Source organism: Perca fluviatilis, chromosome 12 (genome assembly GCF_010015445.1).
Source record: "Perca fluviatilis chromosome 12, GENO_Pfluv_1.0, whole genome shotgun sequence".
Lineage (NCBI taxonomy): Eukaryota > Metazoa > Chordata > Actinopteri > Perciformes > Percidae > Perca > Perca fluviatilis.
The window spans coordinates 4,156,430-4,176,669 of record NC_053123.1 but is presented as its reverse complement, the minus strand read 5'-3'; the positions used below and the strand labels follow the sequence as shown (position 1 = coordinate 4,176,669).

The window sequence follows — 20,240 nt, the reverse complement described above, 5'->3', positions numbered from 1 at the left end:
TGTGGGCAGGGACACTGTTCGGGTGGCCTTGGCCCTGTACAACGGCAACCCACAGATAAAGTTCTATCTAAATAGCTATGACAGCAAATCATCAGTCCTGGAAGCGGTGAAGGGCCTTTCCTACTCAGGGGGTGATGAATCTAACCTGGGGTTCGCCTTGGAGGAAGTAGCCAAAAGCCTTTTAAGCCAAACAGCTGGGGGCAGGGCCGACGAGGGTGTGCCCCAGATGATGGTGGTTATCAGTGCTGGGCCGTCCACTGATGATACTGGTGCCGGTGACCGGGCCCTTAAGAGGGCCGGCGTTATCACATTCGGCGTGGCGATTGGTGACACGGCCAGTGCAGATCTGGAAGCAGTTGCTACAGATAAAAGTTTTGTCCTGTCAGCCCCTGATTTCAGAACAGTGGTGAGCACGGGTGACCGGCTGCTCCCATTAATTAACGGGGTGGTCCAGCGCACCATTATAGTTCAGACCGAGTTCACAGAAGGTATGTAACTTCTCTGTAAATGTTAGTGAGGCATTGTGGTTGTGGATGGGTACTTAAAAAAGGAAAAGCCCTAAAGAGCTCAAAATGAATGTAATATAGTGTACAAGGTAAGATATGCTTGTGCTAAACTTGAAATTGATATAGTAAGGGTGTTTAACAGATGTGGTAATAACACATTAAACATTAGAAAAGTATTGTTCTCTACTTGAAATTTGACTAACCTGCTGCAAATTTATAGATCCACACAGTTCCATTGATCCATTGTAAAGACACCTAAGTCAACAATCTTAAAAGCTGCATAGAATTGCAGAATGGGTTGTGACTATATCATATCACTGACATACTGTATACCCAAATATATTCCTTGATAGAGCTGAAAGTGTTTTGTAGTTATAAGGTCCTGCATTGAATTGAATAATTTTGTTGTTTTGCAAATGCAAAATGCATGCAGTTTATGTCTGGATAGCTTTTTTATTGTCAAACGTTGAGAAAGAGAAAGTTCTAACAATTAATACAAAGTTCCAACAATCATTGCAATGCAGAGAACAAACACACTTGAAGTACATGGCCCCCCTATTAGGCTTTGTCAAATTCAATTAAATTATTTTGTGAACTATATGAATGACCAAGACATAAAAGACAGGTATCATCAATGGGAATTACATTTCATTAAGGGCCTAAGTCCAGTGTCAATTCCAGGCTATGTATTTTTATTTCACATTTTGTTGATTAATCATTAATGTTATTCAGCATTTCTATTCATATTCTAATCTTTCTTTGGTACAATATATCTTGTCCATATGCAGAAAAAAAGGATCTTAGACTTTCATTGCAAATCCTAATTCATACCTTATGAGAACACATGTTAAAGGTATAACATTTAGAAGGCGTCCATATTTTTCACAATAATTAGTTCACACATATGCAAAATAATCCAATCTAAATATAAATTATGAATCTAACTATTAAAATATATCATTGGTGGGCTTTGGTAGCCCTTAGTACTTAGTACTTTAGTACTTATTTTTATAAAATCTCTTAAAAACAGCTTTTATTCTCATATTAATGTATTTTCTTTTCTTTTCAGTCTTGGCAGTTGGACCACGAGACATAATTTTCCTCATCGACAGTACAATGGGTGCAACGCTTATCAACTCTGTGCGAGAATTCATCAAGCGGTTCGTCGACACCATGCCAATTGGTCCAGATGGAGTTCAAGTGGGTGTGGCCCAGTTCAGCAATGTCCCTCAACTTCAGATGGATCTCAACTCCTATGGATCCAGGGAGGAATTAACTGCTGCTTTGGGCTCTATCAAACCAAAACCGGGACAGACAGTCAACATTGGAGCAGCCTTGGACTTTGTGCGGACAAATATGCTGCGGCCTGAGAAAGGGAGTCGTATTCAACAGGGGGTACCCCAGCTTTTACTGTTGATGACCAGTAAAAAGTCAAGTGACAGTGTGGAAGCACCTGCTAAAGCCCTGCAGCGACTGGGCGTATTGACTCTAGCTGCAGGTTCCAAGACTGCGACGGAGAATGAGCTGCGGCAGATTGCCTTTGCTGACACTGTTGCGTTCTATTTGAAAGACTTCCGCTCACTGCTTCGCAACCCAAAGGCAATTGTCGATGCGCTCTCCACTCTAGCTGGAGTGGTGGTGACTGAAGGACCCACTGAGCCAGGTACTGCTTTGTCTTTCACGAACATCTACTACATTTTAAAAATAATTTTTGTCATCATTCAATGAATGAAATTGATGAAAGTGAAATATACAGATAAGTGACAACTTAAAGGAAAACCTTGAATAAATAAGTGGAAAAACAACAAATGCAGATGCTTCAGATCAACTGTGCTGCATGATCAAATTAAGCAGTTGAAATCCTCCTTTGTTGTATGAAAAATGCCACTGAACAAGTGGGAAATTGTGGACCGACCCGCTTTCCGCCACTATCATCGAACCACCAAAAAGGGATCTTTTGGATGAATAAATGGTGTCCCATGAAACATGAGACATGAAATACAATTAAAAAAAAAAGCACCAGACCTGTGATTTTGAAAGAAGAGATTACAATACTCAGGGACAGGATTGTGAAACTGTTGAAAGTTATGATGGTGGCAATTATTTTGGTCTTCAAAACAATGAACATGAGGTAAACAGTAGAAATAAGTTTTAGTAATAGGATGGCTGATGCTGATGGCTATAGGCAGTCAATTTGTAAGTTAGAGTGTTTGCTGGCTATGGCAACTAGTGCCATCTTAGCTGTGTCATCAGCTGAGTCTAATTACAGTGGCCACTTGAACATTAACACATACAGTTTAAGGGGTATTTGCTGAAACAACTGATGCTGTCATATTTCTTGAAAGTGCAGTCTCCAGTTTAGGTTGATTTTTTTATTTTTAAAAACAGGTCTACGTCCGGAGAACTTTATTAAATGACTCTTTTGGAGCTAAATAATGCTAGTTTAGCTGTGAGCTTACTTTGTTGTATGTATTATCAATAGCACTACGTTTTTAATTGAGTAAATAATTATTTAAATACTTAATATTAGTGGTGCTTACACACCTGAGCATCTTGGTCCATTTAACCAAAACCTGGAGCACTTCGTTGGATAGTTGGGTTTGTTTGTGGTGGTGTGAAAGCTCATTAGAATGCTGGTCCGCTTGAAAACAGGGTTCTCGGTATGCTTCCAAGTGCGCTAAAGTTGGTAAAGGTGAGAATGCAATCCAACCAAAATAAAAGAAATGAACCAAAAACAGTGCATTTAACTAGCCTGCAATTTCAACCTTGCAGGCTTATATATGATTTAAGAGATGATAATTTTCAAATCCATAACGTATCATAACCAAACATCGCTCCTCATTTGTGGAACAAAACATCATAATCTCTCTCTCATCAGGGGCTGCCCTCTCCTTTACCCACTGTCTGTCAGCTGCTCATATTTGTCACCTTTTTCTAAAATCTTAGAAGTTCTAAAGTAAAACCGGACACCCAATATAAATCTGGTGTTACTTAATTATTTCTGAAGTACAGGGGAGTTTCACTTGAATATTCTGTCGAATAGACCAGCGAACGTTTCGACTGTGTGACATTTGTTTACAATATTTGGTGCAAAAAAGTGCAATGGGAACACAAACTGACCAAATGAAAAAATGCAACAATCTTGCAACTTCACCCCCAAATCACACCGAGTCTACTGAACTATAGGTGTAAAAGTGCACTTAATTTAAATAAGTGATGACCAGCAACATACATTGCCAGGAAACACATTAAGTTACAAATTCACTGCCTTTAGTCTTCAGCATCTCAGAGTTAATTTCTGTTTTTTCCATTGCTGAGAGACAACAAAATAATCTTTTTGGGGGGTGGGCTTTGATAAATGTGTAGCCTCTTACCCGACTATTAGCTTACAGTGATGATAACAAGTGCCCAAAGCAAAGACTCAACTTCATAGCATATACAGATAACTGTTTCAATTGGCATCATTTGAGCTATTATTTTGTCACTAACAGTGTTACATCATCCAGAGCCTGAAATTATATGTACATAGTATTACAAAGAGGACAATTTGTTTTGTTTTTTTGTGCTTTTCCCTAGTGGTGGAGATAACTACAGTGCAGACTCAAAAAGTGGTTCGAGACATTGTCTTCCTTGTGGATGGATCAAACTACGTTGGCAGCAGTAACTTTCCCTATGTGAGAGATTTCATCATCAACGTGGTCAACCAGCTGGATGTACGTCCTGACAGAGTCAGGATTGGTCTCCTGCAGTTTGCTGAGAGCCAAAAGATTGAATTTCATCTGAACAGCTACAGCAGCAGGCAAGATGTTGTCAATCAAATCTCTCAACTCAGGCTGACTGGAGGCTCAGTTTTGAATGCAGAAGCTGCCATGAATTATGCCCTTAGCAAAATGTTACAGTCATCAACTGGGTCACGTAGGAAGCAGGGAGTCCAGCAGGTGTTGGTTCTGATCACAGGTGGTCCAGTCCAGGATCAGGCTAAAAATGCAGCTGATAAATTGGCTCTTGCTGGTGTTTTGACCTTCACAGTCAGTTCTGGGCAAGCAGATGAAGGCCTAATGAAATCAGTTGCCTTTGTTGAAGATTTGGCTTACCATGAAACAAGCTTCTCAAATTTGCCAGCTCTGGCTGAACAAATAATGCCAAAGTTGATAACAGTGGTTGGCGATACAGATGTGACAAAAACAACATTCCCTGAGGAAACTGGTGAGTTTTTTTCATATCTCCGTTTCAATTAATGAAACAAATGTGACTTACATAAAGGTTTCCCTGGTAACATTGTTTTTGTTTTCCCTCAGCTTTTGTTGCTGGAGCTGAGAGAGATGTTGCCTTTCTCATTGATGGCACAGAAAATGTCAGAAGAGATTTTCCCTACATCCGAGATTTTATCCTTAAAGTCATTGAACCACTTGATATTGGGACTGACAGGGTGCGAGTTTCAGTGGTTCAACACAGCGAGAGGCCAACTCCAACTTTCTACCTTAACACTTATCAGACCAAAGATGAGGTGATAAGAGCTGTCACAGGAATGACATTGGCTGGTGGACGTAGCCTTAACACAGGAGCTGCTCTAAGATTCATGAAGGACACCATCTTGTCTGAAAGGCATGGTAGCCGCGCTTCACAAAATGTCCCTCAGTTCCTGATTGTTTTGGCTGCAGGCAGGTCCAGGGACAGCGTAAAGGATTCTGCTGGTGCGCTAAAGACAGAGGGAGTTGTACCGTTTGGTGTTGGTGTCAAGGATGCAGACCCAAAGCAGATTGCGGCGATCTCACACAATCCTTCCTTTGCCTTCAATGTGAGGGAATTCAGCGAGCTTAGCACCGTTACACAAAGGCTCAATAACTACGTGAGCCTTCCAAGGGAAGAGCTGACTGAAGTTCTAAAGCAAGGTAAGCTAAATCTCTTTTCCTAGTGGTGTTTTAAACGTGCTGTAAGAAAACAACACTTTGACTGATGTTTTTGGTGCTTTATTGGAATAACTGAATTGTATTTGTTGTGTCTTAGTACAAAGCAATGCTGCAAAAAGAGATATTGTGTTCCTACTGGATGGCTCTGATAACACAATAAATGGATTCCCAGAGATAAAACTCTTTGTTAAGAGCATAGTGGAGAGCCTATCTGTCAGTGAGAGCCAAGACAGAGTGTCTGTGGTTCAGTTTGCTAATCACCCCGAGGTAAACTTTTATCTGAGTTCTCACAAGGCAAAGGATGACATTATAAATGCCATAGATAATTTAAGGCACAAGGGTGGGAGGCGCCTTAACATCGGGGGAGCTCTCCAGTTTGTGAGGCACAGCGTCTTCACTTCCTCCACGGGCAGTAGAAGACTAGAAGGAGTGCCCCAGATTTTAATTCTTCTAAGTACACAACCGTCCACTGATAATGTGAGAAGCCCAGCTTTTGCTCTGAAAGAGCATGGAATTGTGTCAGTGGGGGTTGGAGTGGGAGATGCCAATCATTCAGAGTTGGAAATGATTGCCTTCAAACCTGGTTTTACATACAAAGTCACTGATTTCTCCAAGTTGCCCTCAATCCAATCACAAATTGTTGCTACACTGAACATAAACAAAGAAACTGCGGAAACCATGACTGGAATCTCAGATTTAGTAGGTAAGAATTCCACATTACAATATATGCCTAAAATTGGAGTCCAGTATTTGTCTTCAGAATAAAATTCTTTACTCTCTTTTATACTCTCTCTCAAATATATTTAACATACATTTCTAGTCTGATGATGATAAACAATTAAACAATTTTCATTTCTCATTACCCTTGCTAGAATGTCTATTCGGTTTCAAAAAGGAAGTGTTCTGTATTTCTTAGGCTTTCAAGATTGTAGCCCACTTTATTCCTCTTTCCAATTGTCCACATCAATGAGTCGACAAATTCTTTCACACATCTTTCTGATAAAAAAAAAGATGGTTCTTTAGAAGTTCTGCTTGAAATAACACTTTCCGAGAAGTGGCTCATCTTTCTTTCAGTGCTCATCCTCTGAGCTTGCTCACGCTAATAAAAATGCAGCGTAGAAAAGTCTTGAACGCACAGACCGTGAATTCTCTTTTTATCTATCTATGTATTACCTTGTTGGCACAGGGAGCAATAAGAGGGACATAGTGTTTCTCCTTGATGGGTCAGATGACTCCAGAAATGGACTACCAGCTATTCGTGAGTTCATCAGAAGAATGGTGGAAGAGCTGGACATTGGTGAAGACAAGGTTCGAGTGGCCGTCATACAGTATAGTAATGACACCACAGTTTATTTCAACCTAAAAACTCACAGATTAAAAAAGGCCATCATCTATGCCGTGAGAAGTCTCCGCCATAAAGGAGGAAGAACTCGGAATACTGGAGCTGCTCTACAGTTTGTGCGAGACCATATTTTCACGGCTTCATCTGGAAGTAGACGCCTTGAGGGAGTCCCTCAGATTCTGCTTTTACTGACAGGTGGAAAATCCAATGATGATGTTTCAGGAGCAGCATTAGACATAAAACAAAACGGGGTTCTGTCTTTCGCTATTGGAATGAAAAACACTAAACAGGAGGAGCTTCAAAAAATTGCCTTCTCCTCCAGATTTCTTTTCAACCTTCCTGTCTTTGGTGAACTTTTGTCCATTCAGCCGGAAGTAGCTGCATTTGTCAAGGCTGAAATACAAATTGAGCCTCCCACTAATGTAGGTAAGAAGTGTCACAGATTTATATTTGAGAATGAATCAAACTGACTCCCCTTATGTCTATGGTTTAATACCCTTGGTCTTTAATAGTTTGAATTGCAATGAAACTGCATCATCTTCTGAAAAATGTCAGTCGATCAGTTTCATGTTTCTCAAACTGTATCCACTGGCTAGCGGCAACTTCCTTGATACGCTGTTTCTTGTTTGGCTCTCATCCTTCTTCTTGTACCTTGGGACGAGTCCTTTCTTGACAGCCCCACATCAGCAAATGTCCTTTCTTTCTATTCTTAAGCTCTTTCTTGAGCCAATGATAATCACATCATTGACCGTATATTTGGAGTTAAAGAAGAATATTGAAATCTTTTTCAGCTTTCAACATCTTTCATTTGTGAAAGAAGAATATGCCTCTTATCTTGTAATTATTTCCAAGTCTCTCAATAATTACTTTTTATACCAGTTTTCTTAAATGTTCTTGCATCTAACACCTTGTTTACCACAGTTATTAGTTTGAATTTCGATTACCAGCTCTTCTGTCTTTACCAACCATCTAATGTGTAATGATTGCACCACAATAATATTTTAACTTACGTATTATGTGTCTGATTCTTAACAAGATTTTCCTATTCTGTTTTAGTTGAATTAGAGTCCCCACAAAGAGACGTAGTGTTTCTATTGGATGGGTCAGATGACACACAGAGTGGCTTCCCAGCAATGAAAGATTTTGTCCAAAGAGTGGTAGAAACACTCAGTGTTGGTGAGAACAAAGACCGTGTGTCTGTGGTCCAATATAGCAGAGATCCACAGACACATTTCAGTTTGAACACCTACAAAGAAAAACTAAATGTTCTTGCTGCTGTCCAGCAGTTAAACCATAAAGGGGGCAGACCCCTCAACACTGGGGCAGCTCTCGACTATGTGAGGAAAATTGCTTTCACTGATTCCTCTGGGAGTCGGCAACAAGATGGTGTCCCTCAGATATTGATTCTGTTGAACGGGGGAAGATCTCAAGATGATGTTGCAAGTGCCGCTGCCTCTCTAAAACAGGACAAAGTTGTTCCATTCTGTGTGGGAACAAGAAATGCAGACATACTCGAGCTCCAAATGATTGCATATAACCCTTCCTATGCTTTCTCTGTGCTTCGGTTTGATGATATGGGTAGCATCCATCAACAACTTGTGTCATTTGTGAAAAGGGTGCCTCGACAGCAGCCAAGACTAAAATCACACAATGTACTGGGTAAGATCTATCTATCTTAGTCATAATAATTTGTTCTACTATTGGATAACTTTGTGTAACTTACTGAGCATAATCTTTGTGTCTGTCACAGATCAAACTGAATCCATTCAACGTGATATTGTATTTTTACTGGATTCTTCGGATGAAATGCAAAATGACTTTAAGGCAATACTTGGCTTTGTTGAGACAATGGTGGAAAAATTCAATGTGGATGAGAACAAGGATCATGTTTCAGTGGTGCAGTACAGCAGAACACCTTCTGTTGAATTTTTTCTAAACACATACAAAACAAAACAGGATGTTGCTGCCAATGTGCAAAGTGTCAGGCATAAAGGAGGCACTCCCCTCAATACTGGTGCAGCCCTTCATTATGTCAAGGATAATGTTTTTACCACCTCTTCTGGAAGTAGGCACCAACAGGGTGTCCCTCAGGTTCTGGTTCTCTTAACTGGTGGACGTTCCAGTGATGATGTCAGAAATGCTGCAGAAAACTTGAGAGGAATGGGTGTTATGGTATGTGTGGTGGGAACAAAGAATGCAGATACCCTTGAAATTCAGTCCATTGCACAGGAAGCCAGTCATGCTTTCTTTGCTGCAGACTCCAGTGATCTGTCAGGCATTGAACAACAAATATTTTCTGTCATCAAGAAGAGTGAGACCCCTGCTGTCAAACCGGCATTGTATGGTAAGACATTGTGATGACTTCACGTTGTATGCCGTGTGCACAACTTCATGCAATATCAGATTGTCGTGGACCTCAAGTCATTCATTCCATATGAGGGTTAATGATGGACAGTAACAGACTAGTGCCCTTTTGGTCACAATGGTTGTTTTAGGCTTTCCTCATGTTATTTTAGGACTTTTCCAGTGATTGGGATTGTGTCAACAAAGATGGTCCTCTAAAATAGTAGAGCAAGCTGTGCACACAGGGATATTGAATTTGCAGGAATAAAACACTTTTCATCGCAATTTGTATCAGTTTGTTTAAATGCCTGTGTGATTACAGATCCCAACAGAAGAGACATTGTTTTTCTGCTCGATGGTTCTGATGGTTCTCAGCAAAGATTCCCAGACATTAAAGATTTTGTGCAGACAATAGTGGCGGACCTAAATATTGATGCAAACAAAGATCACGTGGCTGTGGTCCAGTACAGCAACACAGTGGAGATTGGTTTTAACTTAAGACGTTACTCAACAGAGGATGAGGTTCTTGACGGAGTAAGAGGCCTCAGTCACAAAGGAGGTTATCCTCATAATATTGGAGCAGCTCTCCAGTATGTAAGGGAACATATCTTTACTTCTGACTCAGGAAGTAGACTTCTTGAAGGAGTTCCACAGATACTCATACTACTGAGTGGTGGAAGATCTGGAGATGACATAAGAACTCCGGTCAGAATGCTGAAAGAGACTGGTGTCATTTCAATTGCCATTGGAACAACTGACGCTGACACCCTAGAGATGCAGACAATATCTCATGAACCCAATTATGCGATCTCTGTTACGGATTATGAGGAGCTTCATACTGCTAAGCAGGATGTGTTGTCATTGTTAAGAGATGCTTCGCACCATGTAGAGCAAACCACTCCCAGCAATGTTTTTGGTAAGATGCAATGTTTTAACCTTTTAGCTTAAACATGTAGTAAAGAGATATGGGGAATGGACTAAAAATGGACTGAGATGATTTTCATGACATGAATTATTGGGGACTATCACTGTAGCTGTTTACCGGTTACCTGCAGAAAATTACATTGCTTTTGTTTCTCCATCTTTTGTCTTTGATACAGATTCTGAGAAACATGATATAGCATTTCTTATTGATGGATCATATGACTCACGCAATGGTTTTGAAGAGATACGAGGCTTTGTTGAAAAAATGGTTGAAAGTTTAAATCTGGATGAGAACAGAGACCGAGTGGCTGTTGTTCAATACAGCCGTGATGCCACAGTCAATTTTTACTTGAATTCCTACTCATCCAAGAACGATGTGCTCAATTCCATAAGAAAAATAAGGCATAAGTTGGGGAGACCCCTCAACATTGGCAAAGCACTGGAGTTTGTCAGAGACAATGTCTTTGCTTCTTCAGTTGGAGGCAGACGTGCAGAATCAGTCCCTCAATATCTGTATGTATTTAGTGGTGGAAGATCAGGGGATGATGTCAGAGGACCAGCACAGTCTCTCAAAGGAAATGGGATAAAGACTTTTACTATTGGAACAAAGAATGCTGATACATTGGAAATGCAAACAATCGCTTTCACGCCAGCACATAATTTTCATGTTACAAGCTTTCACAATCTGCAAAGCATCCATCCATCTGTAAAAGCTACATTGAGTGGTGCTCCAGAAACAACTGACATTCCTGGTAAGACCTAGAAAATAATTAGCGTTTTAGAGATGTTTTTTAAATGGAAATAAAAGTTGTAAGACTGCATACCATGGGCATGTTTCTGTCTACAGCAAATATGGTTTTGTAAAATGTTTGTATCCATTTCAGACACTTCCACAATTCCAGAATTAGAACTCCAGAGTGCCGATGTTGTTTTTCTCCTCGATGGTTCTGATAATATGCAAGCAAGTGAAAGACAAATTTTGGATTTTGTCAAAGAGCTTGTCATGCAACTAGAAATTGGGCCAAACAAAGTACAAATTGCTTTGATTCAGTACAGCACAGAGCCCACTACTGATTTTCTCCTTAACACTCACTCACTAAAAGACGATGTCTTGAGTCATTTGAACAATGTGACACTGAAAGGAGGGTTCACTGTGAACACAGGCGTAGCCCTTGATTATGTGATGAACAATGTGTTTACTGCTTCATCTGGAGGCAGAGCCCAGAAGGGAGTCCCACAGATACTGATTCTCTTAAGTGGGAGAAAGTCAGAAGATGACGTCTTAGGTCCAGTGGACAGACTGAGAAATGCTGGAATTGTCATTTTCAGTGTTGGAGTGAATGATGCGGATAGGCTGGCGATGGAGGAATTAGCACACAGTTCTAGGGTGCAGTATTTTATCAAGGATATTTCTGACTTTCTTCTTGTAAGACAACAGTTGCTCTCAGACATTGTTTCTCACAAAGGCACTCTCAGCCCTGGTGTAGGTGAGTAAAAAATCATAATTAATTTAAGTTTATACTTTATCTTCAATAAATGTTATTACTAGGCACATCTAATAATATTTGTATATATTCAAACCCTGTAAACTGCATGTGTTTCACAAAATCAGATTTCTGTGGAATTGTTAATTAACACAATTAATTATTGATTTTGGAATTTTCTAGGTTCAAGCTCCAGTATGAATAGAGATATTGTCTTTCTCATTGATGGATCTGATGATGTCAGGAGTCGATTCTCTGCTATACGTGAATTTGTTGCAAAAATTGTTGAGACCTTTGACTTGAACCAAGGAAAAGATAAAGTTGCTGTTGTACAGTATAGCAACAATGCTGAACTCAATTTCAATCTGAATACTTACAACACAAAAGATGATGTTCTTAAGCATGTTGCAAGCTTAAAACCAAAAGGCGGAAGGCCTCAGTATATTGGAGCGGCACTGCAGTTTGTGAAGGATAATGTCTTTGTTTCAAATGCTGGAGGTCGACATCATGAAGGTGCCAAGCAGATACTTGTTATGTTGTCTGGTGGGAGATCTAGAGATTCTCCACGAGGCCCAGCAAGTATGCTCAAGGCTGAAGGGATTGTCACATTTGCAATTGGGTCAAGAATGTCAAATTCAGCTGAGATGCAAGTCATATCTTCTGACCCAAATCATGCTTACTCAGTCCCTGATTTTGTAAATCTTTCTCGTATTCAACAAAGTTTGATGAGTCATCTTACTCAACTGGGGGATGAGAAGGAAACTATAACAGGTAAGAATTTAGATTATTTTAATCATTATTGAATACATAATCAATTTAGATATTAATACTGTATATTATTAACATCATAAAACATATATCTATTTGTTATTAACAGAGCAAAGTGATGAAAAGGGAAGAGACATAGTTTTTCTTTTGGATGGATCTGATAATACCAGAAATGGATTTTCAGCCATTCAAGATATCCTGTACAAAGTAATAGAAAGGTTTAACATTGGACCAAATAAAGACAGAGTTGCTGTAAAAAGTAAAAGCCAAGTAAAAGCCAGTCAGCAGAGGAAGTCTAATTAGCTTCCATTGAGTGACAAAGCAGTTGTATAATGTCAAATGTTTTAAAGATAAAGAGATACCAGTGAGTATAATGTCTTTCTTGCAGAGAAGACCACCAACCCTGTCATATAAAATACAATGATATAAAAAAAACTTTTTGCCTGAGTTGGCACACAAGATGTGATGTGAATTTTGAATGAGAGCTTATTTATGTATTTAAGCTAATATTTTAGAAAATTTAAAGAAATGGCATTCCATGCAGAAGCAGTATTTAATGTGCCATTGCTGTAAACAAAAGTAAGGGGAGTCAAAACATTCTTACATCAGCTCTGTAATAGTTAAAGTGCTCTTTGGAATTTTTGCAAGTTTATTTCTTCTTGTTTTAAACCCAAAATAGAAGCCATAAAACCAACTGTAAACTTATTTTTAAGTTGCAAGATCATGGTTGGATGGCAAATTGAACTGTATTAAAAGATCAGGTTGGGCAGTACCACATTGGCATAACAGTTCCGGCATTAATGAATTAAATGCTGTAAATGTTGAGGGTAGATTTCATCATCTGACTTTTGCACAGGAGAGCGTTTGACACATGAAGCTAAATATGTCTGAAATTCTATATTCCTTAGTGGAGAGACGGCCACCAGGAAGGGATGTTGTCTTCTTGTTGGATGGATCTGATGGTACTAGAACTGGATTCCCAGCTATGCGAGACTTTGTCCAAAGACTAGTCGACAAACTCAGTGTGGATGACACCAAAGACCGTGTCTCAGTGGTTCAGTACAGCAGAGATCCAGCTGTCCACTTCTATCTGAACATGTACAAAACAAAAGGCGAGATCCTCGACACTGTCAGAGCTTTAAGACACAAAGGCGGAAGACCCCTCAACACTGGAGCAGCTCTCCAGTACTTGAGGGATAATGTCTTCACAGCCTCTGCTGGAAGCAGGCGCCTGGAAGGAGTTCCACAGGTCCTGATATTGCTAAGTGGTGGAAAGTCTTCTGACAGTGTTGATGCACCAGCCTCTGCTCTCAAACAGCTGGGTGTCTTGGCCTTTGCAATTGGAAGCAGGAGCTCTGATAGCAAAGAACTGCAGACGATATCCCACGATGCCAGTTCTGCTTTATCTGTGTCTGAATTCATTGAATTCGCAGTATCCAACAGCAACTTGAGTCCTCAGTGGACTCTTGGTCTGTTGTTATTCATATTACCCTAGAATTACAACTGTACTATGGTATGTGGCGTGCACGTGGCCTCTGTGCTTAAGTACATTGTTATATTTTAAATAGGTGGTGGTGTCTTCTTTATTTAAATGTGTAGGCAGTGCTAGGGGCTTTCATGGTAGGATGCAAATTTAACTGTATTAAATAGTATTTCACTAAGTATAGGTCAGCCGCTGCCAGTTTGAGAAAACAGTTCCAGCATTAATAAAGAAAATGTTGTAAACGTTGAGGTTAGCTTTCATCATCTGACTTTTGCACAGGAAAGCGTTTGACACATGAAGCTAAATATGTCTGAAATTCTATATTCCTTAGTGGAGAGACGGCCACCAGGAAGGGATGTTGTCTTCTTGTTGGATGGATCTGATGGTACTAGAACTGGATTCCCAGCTATGCGAGACTTTGTCCAAAGACTAGTCGACAAACTCAGTGTGGATGACACCAAAGACCGTGTCTCAGTGGTTCAGTACAGCAGAGATCCAGCTGTCCACTTCTATCTGAACACGTTACAAAACAAAAGGCGAGATCCTCGACACTGTCAGAGCTTTAAGGCACAAAGACCCTCAACACTGGAGCAGCTCTCCAGTACTTGAGGGATAATGTCTTCACAGCCTCTGCTGGAAGCAGGCGCCTGGAAGGAGTTCCACAGGTCCTGATATTGCTAAGTGGTGGAAAGTCTTCTGACAGTGTTGATGCACCAGCCTCTGCTCTCAAACAGCTGGGTGTCTTGGCCTTAACAATTGGAAGCAGGAGCTCTGATAGCAAAGAACTGCAGACGATATCCCACGATGCCAGTTCTGCTCTATCTGTGTCTGAATTCACTGAACTTCCCAGTATCCAACAGCAACTTCAGTCCTCAGTGGACTCTGTGGCCATTGACGTCACCCCAGAATTACCAACTGTACTTGGTATGTTAATGTTCATGGCCTCTTGCTGGCCTAAAGTGCAATGTGTTAAGTGCATTTAAATATAGGTGGTGGTGTGCTTTCCTTCTTTTAAAATTGATGTAGGCAGTGCTAGGGGCTTTAAAAATATAGTCCACTACTTGATGACTAGTCCACAAGCCGTACTTTTGCAAATGTTTTATTTTTTGTCTTCCTGTCCTTTCTCAGTTGACACTGCCAAAAAGATATCGTATTCCTTCTGGATGGTTCTGATAGCACAAGGTATGGCTTCCCTGCCATGCGTGATTTTGTTGAGAGAGTGGTGGAGAAACTCAATGTGGGAGAAAACAAAGACCGTGTCTCTGTAGTCCAGTACGGAAGAGACGCAGAAGTCCATTTCTATCTGAACACATACACCACAAGAGAGGATATTGTGGATTCGGTCAGAGGGCTGAGACACAGAGGAGGCAGGCCTCTCAACACTGGTGCCGCACTCCAATACGTCAGGGACAATGTCTTTACAAACTCCTACGGGAGTAGGCGCCTGCAAGGTGTTCCACAGATGTTGATCCTGCTAAATGGTGGAAGGTCTTTCGACAATGTAGATACCCCAGCCTCTGCTCTCAAACAGCAGGGCATCTTTGTGATTGGCATTGGAACAAGGAGCTCTGACAGTGGAGAGCTGCAGAAGATATCATATGACCCTAGTTATGCTCTATCAGTGTCTGAGTTCACTGACCTCCCCAGTGTCCAAGAACAGTTCTCCTCTTTAATGACGCCCAGTGCTGGTGAGGGGCCCGCCCCATGACACCAACGGTAACTGGTAAGAAAGTGAACAATTTTTCCATTCTTAGATCATGGTAGGATGCAAATTGAACTGTATCAAATAGTATTTCACTAAGTATAGGTCAGCCGCTGCCACTTTGAGAAAACAGTTCCAGCATTAATAAAAGAAAATGTTGTAAACGTTGAGGTTAGCTTTCATCATCTGACTTTTGCACAGGAAAGCGTTTGACACATGAAGCTAAATATGTCTGAAATTCTATATTCCTTAGTGGAGAGACGGCCACCAGGAAGGGATGTTGTCTTCTTGTTGGATGGATCTGATGGTACTAGAACTGGATTCCCAGCTATGCGCGACTTTGTCCAAAGACTAGTCGACAAACTCAGTGTGGATGACACCAAAGACCGTGTCTCAGTGGTTCAGTACAGCAGAGATCCAGCTGTCCACTTCTATCTGAACACGAATAACAAAAAGCAAGGCGTCCTCGACACTGTCAGAGCTTTAAGGCACAAAGGCGGAGGACCCTCAACACTGGAGCAGCTCTCCAGTACTTGAGGGATAATGTCTTCACAGCCTCTGCTGGAAGCAGGCGCCTGGAAGGAGTTCCACAGGTCCTGATATTGCTAAGTGGTGGAAAGTCTTCTGACAGTGTTGATGCACCAGCCTCTGCTCTCAAACAGCTGGGTGTCTTGGCCTTTGCAATTGGAAGCAGGAGCTCTGATAGCAAAGAACTGCAGACGATATCCCACGATGCCAGTTCTGCTCTATCTGTGTCTGAATTCACTGAACTTCCCAGTATCCAACAGCAACTTCAGTCCTCAGTGGACTCTGTGGCCATTGACGTCACCCCAGAATTACCAACTGTACTTGGTATGTTAATGTGCATGGCCTCTTGCTGGCCTAAAGTGCAATGTGTTAAGTGCATTTAAATATAGGTGGTGGTGTGCTTTCCTTCTTTTTAAAATTGATGTAGGCAGTGCTAGGGGCTTTAAAAATATAGTCCACGACTTGATGACTAGTCCACAAGCGTACTTTTTGCAAATGTCTTTATTTTTGTCTTCCTGTCCTTTCTCAGTTGACACTGCCAAAAAGATATCGTATTCCTTCTGGATGGTTCTGATAGCACAAGGTATGGCTTCCCTGCCATGCGTGATTTTGTTGAGAGAGTGGTGGAGAAACTCAATGTGGGGAAAACAAAGACCGTGTTTCTGTAGTCCAGTACGGCAGAGACGCAGAAGTCCATTTTTATCTGAACACATACACCACAAGAGAGGATATTGTGGATTCGGTCAGAGGGCTGAGACACAGAGGAGGCAGGCCTCTCAACACTGGTGCCGCACTCCAATACGTCAGGGACGATGTCTTTACAAACTCCTTGGGGTAAGGCGCCTGCAAGGTGTTCCACAGATGTTGATCCTGCTAAATGGTGGAAGGTCTTTCGACAATGTAGATACCCCAGCCTCTGCTCTCAAACAGCAGGGCATCTTTGTGATTGGCATTGGAACAAGGAGCTCTGACAGTGGAGAGCTGCAGAAGATATCATATGACCCTAGTTATGCTCTATCAGTGTCTGAGTTCACTGACCTCCCCAGTGTCCAAGAACAGTTCTCCTCTTTAATGAGCGCAGTGCTGGTGAGGGCCACGCCCATGACACCAACAGTAACTGGTAAGAAAGTGAACAATTTTTACATTCTTAGATCATGGTAGGATGCAAATTGATCTGTATCAAATAGTATTTCACTAAGTATAGGTCAGCCGCTGCCACTTTGAGAAAACAGTTCCAGCATTAATAAAGAAAATGTTGTAAACGTTGAGGTTAGCTTTCATCATCTGACTTTTGCACAGGAAAGCGTTTGACACATGAAGCTAAATATGTCTGAAATTCTATATTCCTTAGTGGAGAGACGGCCACCAGGAAGGGATGTTGTCTTCTTGTTGGATGGATCTGATGGTACTAGAACTGGATTCCCAGCTATGCGAGACTTTGTCCAAAGACAAGTCGACAAACTCAGTGTGGATGACACCAAAGACCGTGTCTCAGTGGTTCAGTACAGCAGAGATCCAGCTGTCCACTTCTATCTGAACACACATCAAAACAAAAGGCGAGATCCTCGACACTGTCAGAGCTTTAAGGCACAAAGGCGGAAGACCCCTCAACACTGGAGCAGCTCGCTCCAGTACTTGAGGGATAATGTCTTCACAGCCTCTGCTGGAAGCAGGCGCCTGGAAGGAGTTCCACAGGTCCTGATATTGCTAAGTGGTGGAAAGTCTTCTGACAGTGTTGATGCACCAGCCTCTGCTCTCAAACAGCTGGGTGTCTTGGCCTTTGCAATTGGAAGCAGGAGCTCTGATAGCAAAGAACTGCAGACGATATCCCACGATGCCAGTTCTGCTCTATCTGTGTCTGAATTCACTGAACTTCCCAGTATCCAACAGCAACTTCAGTCCTCAGTGGACTCTGTGGCCATTGACGTCACCCCAGAATTACCAACTGTACTTGGTATGTTAATGTTGCATGGCCTCTTGCTGGCCTAAAGGTACGGAATGTGTTAAGTGCATTTAAATATAGGTGGTGGTGTGCTTTCCCTTATTTTTAAAAATTGATGTAGGCAGTGCTAGGGGCTTTAAAAAATATAGTCCACTACTTGATGACTAGTCCACAACGCGTTTTTTTTGCAAATGTCTTTATTTTTTTTGTCTTCCTGTCCTTTCTCAGTTGACACTGCCAAAAAGATATCGTATTCCTTCTGGATGGTTCTGATAGCACAAGGTATGGCTTCCCTGCCATGCGTGATTTTGTTGAGAGAGTGGTGGAGAAACTCAATGTGGGAGAAAGCAAAAGCCGTGTCTCTGTAGTCCAATCGGCAGAGACGCAGAAGTCCATTTCTATCTGAACACATACACCACAAGAGAGGATATTGTGGATTCGGTCAGAGGGCTGAGACACAGAGGAGGCAGGCCTCTCAACACTGGTGCCGCACTCCAATACGTCAGGGACAATGTCTTTACAAACTCCTCCGGGAGTAGGCCTCGCAAGGTGTTCCACAGATGTTGATCCTGCTAAATGGTGGAAGGTCTTTCGACAATGTAGATACCCCAGCCTCTGCTCTCAAACAGCAGGGCATCTTTGTGATTGGCATTGGAACAAGGAGCTCTGACAGTGGAGAGCTGCAGAAGATATCATATGACCCTAGTTATGCTCTATCAGTGTCTGAGTTCACTGACCTCCCCAGTGTCCAAGAACAGTTCTCCTCTTTAAGAGCGCGAGTGCTGGTGAGGGCCACGCCCATGACACCAACGGTAACTGGTAAGAAAGTGAACAATTTTTACATTCTTAGATCATGGTAGGATGCAAATTGAACTGTATCAAATAGTATTTCACTAAGTATAGGTCAGCCGCGCCACTTTGAGAAAACAGTTCCAGCATTAATAAAGAAAATGTTGTAAACGTTGAGGTTAGCTTTCATCATCTGACTTTTGCACAGGAAAAGCGTTTGACACATGAAGCTAAATATGTCTGAAATTCTATATTCCTTAGTGGAGAGACGGCCACCAGGAAGGGATGTTGTCTTCTTGTTGGATGGATCTGATGGTACTAGAACTGGATTCCCAGCTGTGCGAGACTTTGTCCAAAGACTAGTCGACAAACTCAGTGTGGATGACACCAAAGACCGTGTCTCAGTGGTTCAGTACAGCAGAGATCCAGCTGTCCACTTCTATCTGAACACGTACAAAACAAAAGGCGAGATCCTCGACACTGTCAGAGCTTTAAGGCACAAGGCGGAAGACCCTCAACACTGGAGCAGCTCTCCAGTACTTGAGGGATAATGTCTTCACAGCCTCTGCTGGAAGCAGGCGCCTGGAAGGAGTTCCACAGGTCCTGATATTGCTAAGTGGTGGAAAGTCTTCTGACAGTGTTGATGCACCAGCCTCTGCTCTCAAACAGCTGGGTGTCTTGGCCTTTGCAATTGGAAGCAGGAGCTCTGATAGCAAAGAACTGCAGACGATATCCCACGATGCCAGTTCTGCTCTATCTGTGTCTGAATTCACTGAACTTCCCAGTATCCAACAGCAACTTCAGTCCTCAGTGGACTCTGTGGCCATTGACGTCACCCCAGAATTACCAACTGTACTTGGTATGTTAATGTGCATGGCCTCTTGCTGGCCTAAAGTGCAATGTGTTAAGTGCATTTAAATATAGGTGGTGGTGTGCTCTTCTTTTTTAAAATTGATGTAGGCAGTGCTAGGGGCTTTAAAAAATATAGTCCACTACTTGATGACTAGTCCACAAGCCGTACTTTTGCGCAAATGTCTTTATTTTTTGTCTTCCTGTCCTTTCTCAGTTGACACTGCCAAAAAGATATTCGTATTCCTTCTGGATGGTTCTGATAGCACAAGGTATGGCTTCCCTGCCATGCGTGATTTTGTTGAGAGAGTGGTGGAGAAACTCAATGTGGGAGAAAACAAAGACCGTGGTTCTGCAGTCCAGTACGGCAGAGACGCAGAAGTCCATTTCTATCTGAACACATACACCACAAGAGAGGATATTGTGGATTCGGTCAGAGGGCTGAGACACAGAGGAGGCAGGCCTCTCAACACTGGTGCCGCACTCCAATACGTCAGGGACGATGTCTTTACAAACTCCTCCGGAGTAGGCCTCGCAAGGTGTTCCACAGATGTTGATCCTGCTAAATGGTGGAAGGTCTTTCGACAATGTAGATACCCCAGCCTCTGCTCTCAAACAGCAGGGCATCTTTGTGATTGGCATTGGAACAAGGAGCTCTGACAGTGGAGAG

At 41.8% G+C, this 20,240-nt stretch overlaps 2 protein-coding genes and 1 pseudogene across 2 annotated transcripts; all 3 read left to right on the top strand.

Moving 5' to 3' along the window:
* Window positions 1-2: 2 nt before the first annotated feature.
* Window positions 3-7,823, top strand: LOC120570036 (collagen alpha-3(VI) chain). Its single transcript, XM_039818268.1, has 7 exons — window positions 3-488; window positions 1,576-2,169; window positions 4,083-4,712; window positions 4,805-5,398; window positions 5,514-6,119; window positions 6,603-6,814; window positions 7,815-7,823. Exons 1-7 carry the CDS (start codon window positions 227-229, stop codon window positions 7,821-7,823), a joined length of 2,907 nt encoding a protein of 968 aa, XP_039674202.1. The 5' UTR covers window positions 3-226.
* A 1,935-nt stretch (window positions 7,824-9,758) lies between these two features.
* LOC120570035 (collagen alpha-3(VI) chain-like) lies at window positions 9,759-11,520 on the top strand. Its single transcript, XM_039818267.1, has 3 exons — window positions 9,759-10,017; window positions 10,202-10,777; window positions 10,910-11,520. The coding sequence occupies exons 1-3, from the start codon at window positions 9,813-9,815 to the stop codon at window positions 11,518-11,520; spliced, it is 1,392 nt and encodes a 463-aa protein (XP_039674201.1). The 5' UTR covers window positions 9,759-9,812.
* Window positions 11,521-16,833: 5,313 nt separating this feature from the next.
* Window positions 16,834-20,230, top strand: LOC120570034 (annotated as a pseudogene).
* The last annotated feature ends 10 nt before the right edge of the window (window positions 20,231-20,240 follow it).

Bases quoted from the DNA above. Each gene is read 5' to 3' on its own strand.
- LOC120570035 (XM_039818267.1), top strand. From the start codon at position 9,813: ATGCTGAAAGAGACTGGTGTCATTTCAATTGCCATTGGAACAACTGAC. The intron at 10,018-10,201 runs GTAAGATGCAAT...TCTTTGATACAG, and splicing joins CACTCCCAGCAATGTTTTTG to ATTCTGAGAAACATGATATA. The intron at 10,778-10,909 runs GTAAGACCTAGA...TATCCATTTCAG, and splicing joins AGAAACAACTGACATTCCTG to ACACTTCCACAATTCCAGAA.
- LOC120570036 (XM_039818268.1), top strand. From the start codon at position 227: ATGATGGTGGTTATCAGTGCTGGGCCGTCCACTGATGATACTGGTGCC. The intron at 2,170-4,082 runs GTACTGCTTTGT...GCTTTTCCCTAG, and splicing joins TGAAGGACCCACTGAGCCAG to TGGTGGAGATAACTACAGTG. The intron at 4,713-4,804 runs GTGAGTTTTTTT...GTTTTCCCTCAG, and splicing joins AACATTCCCTGAGGAAACTG to CTTTTGTTGCTGGAGCTGAG.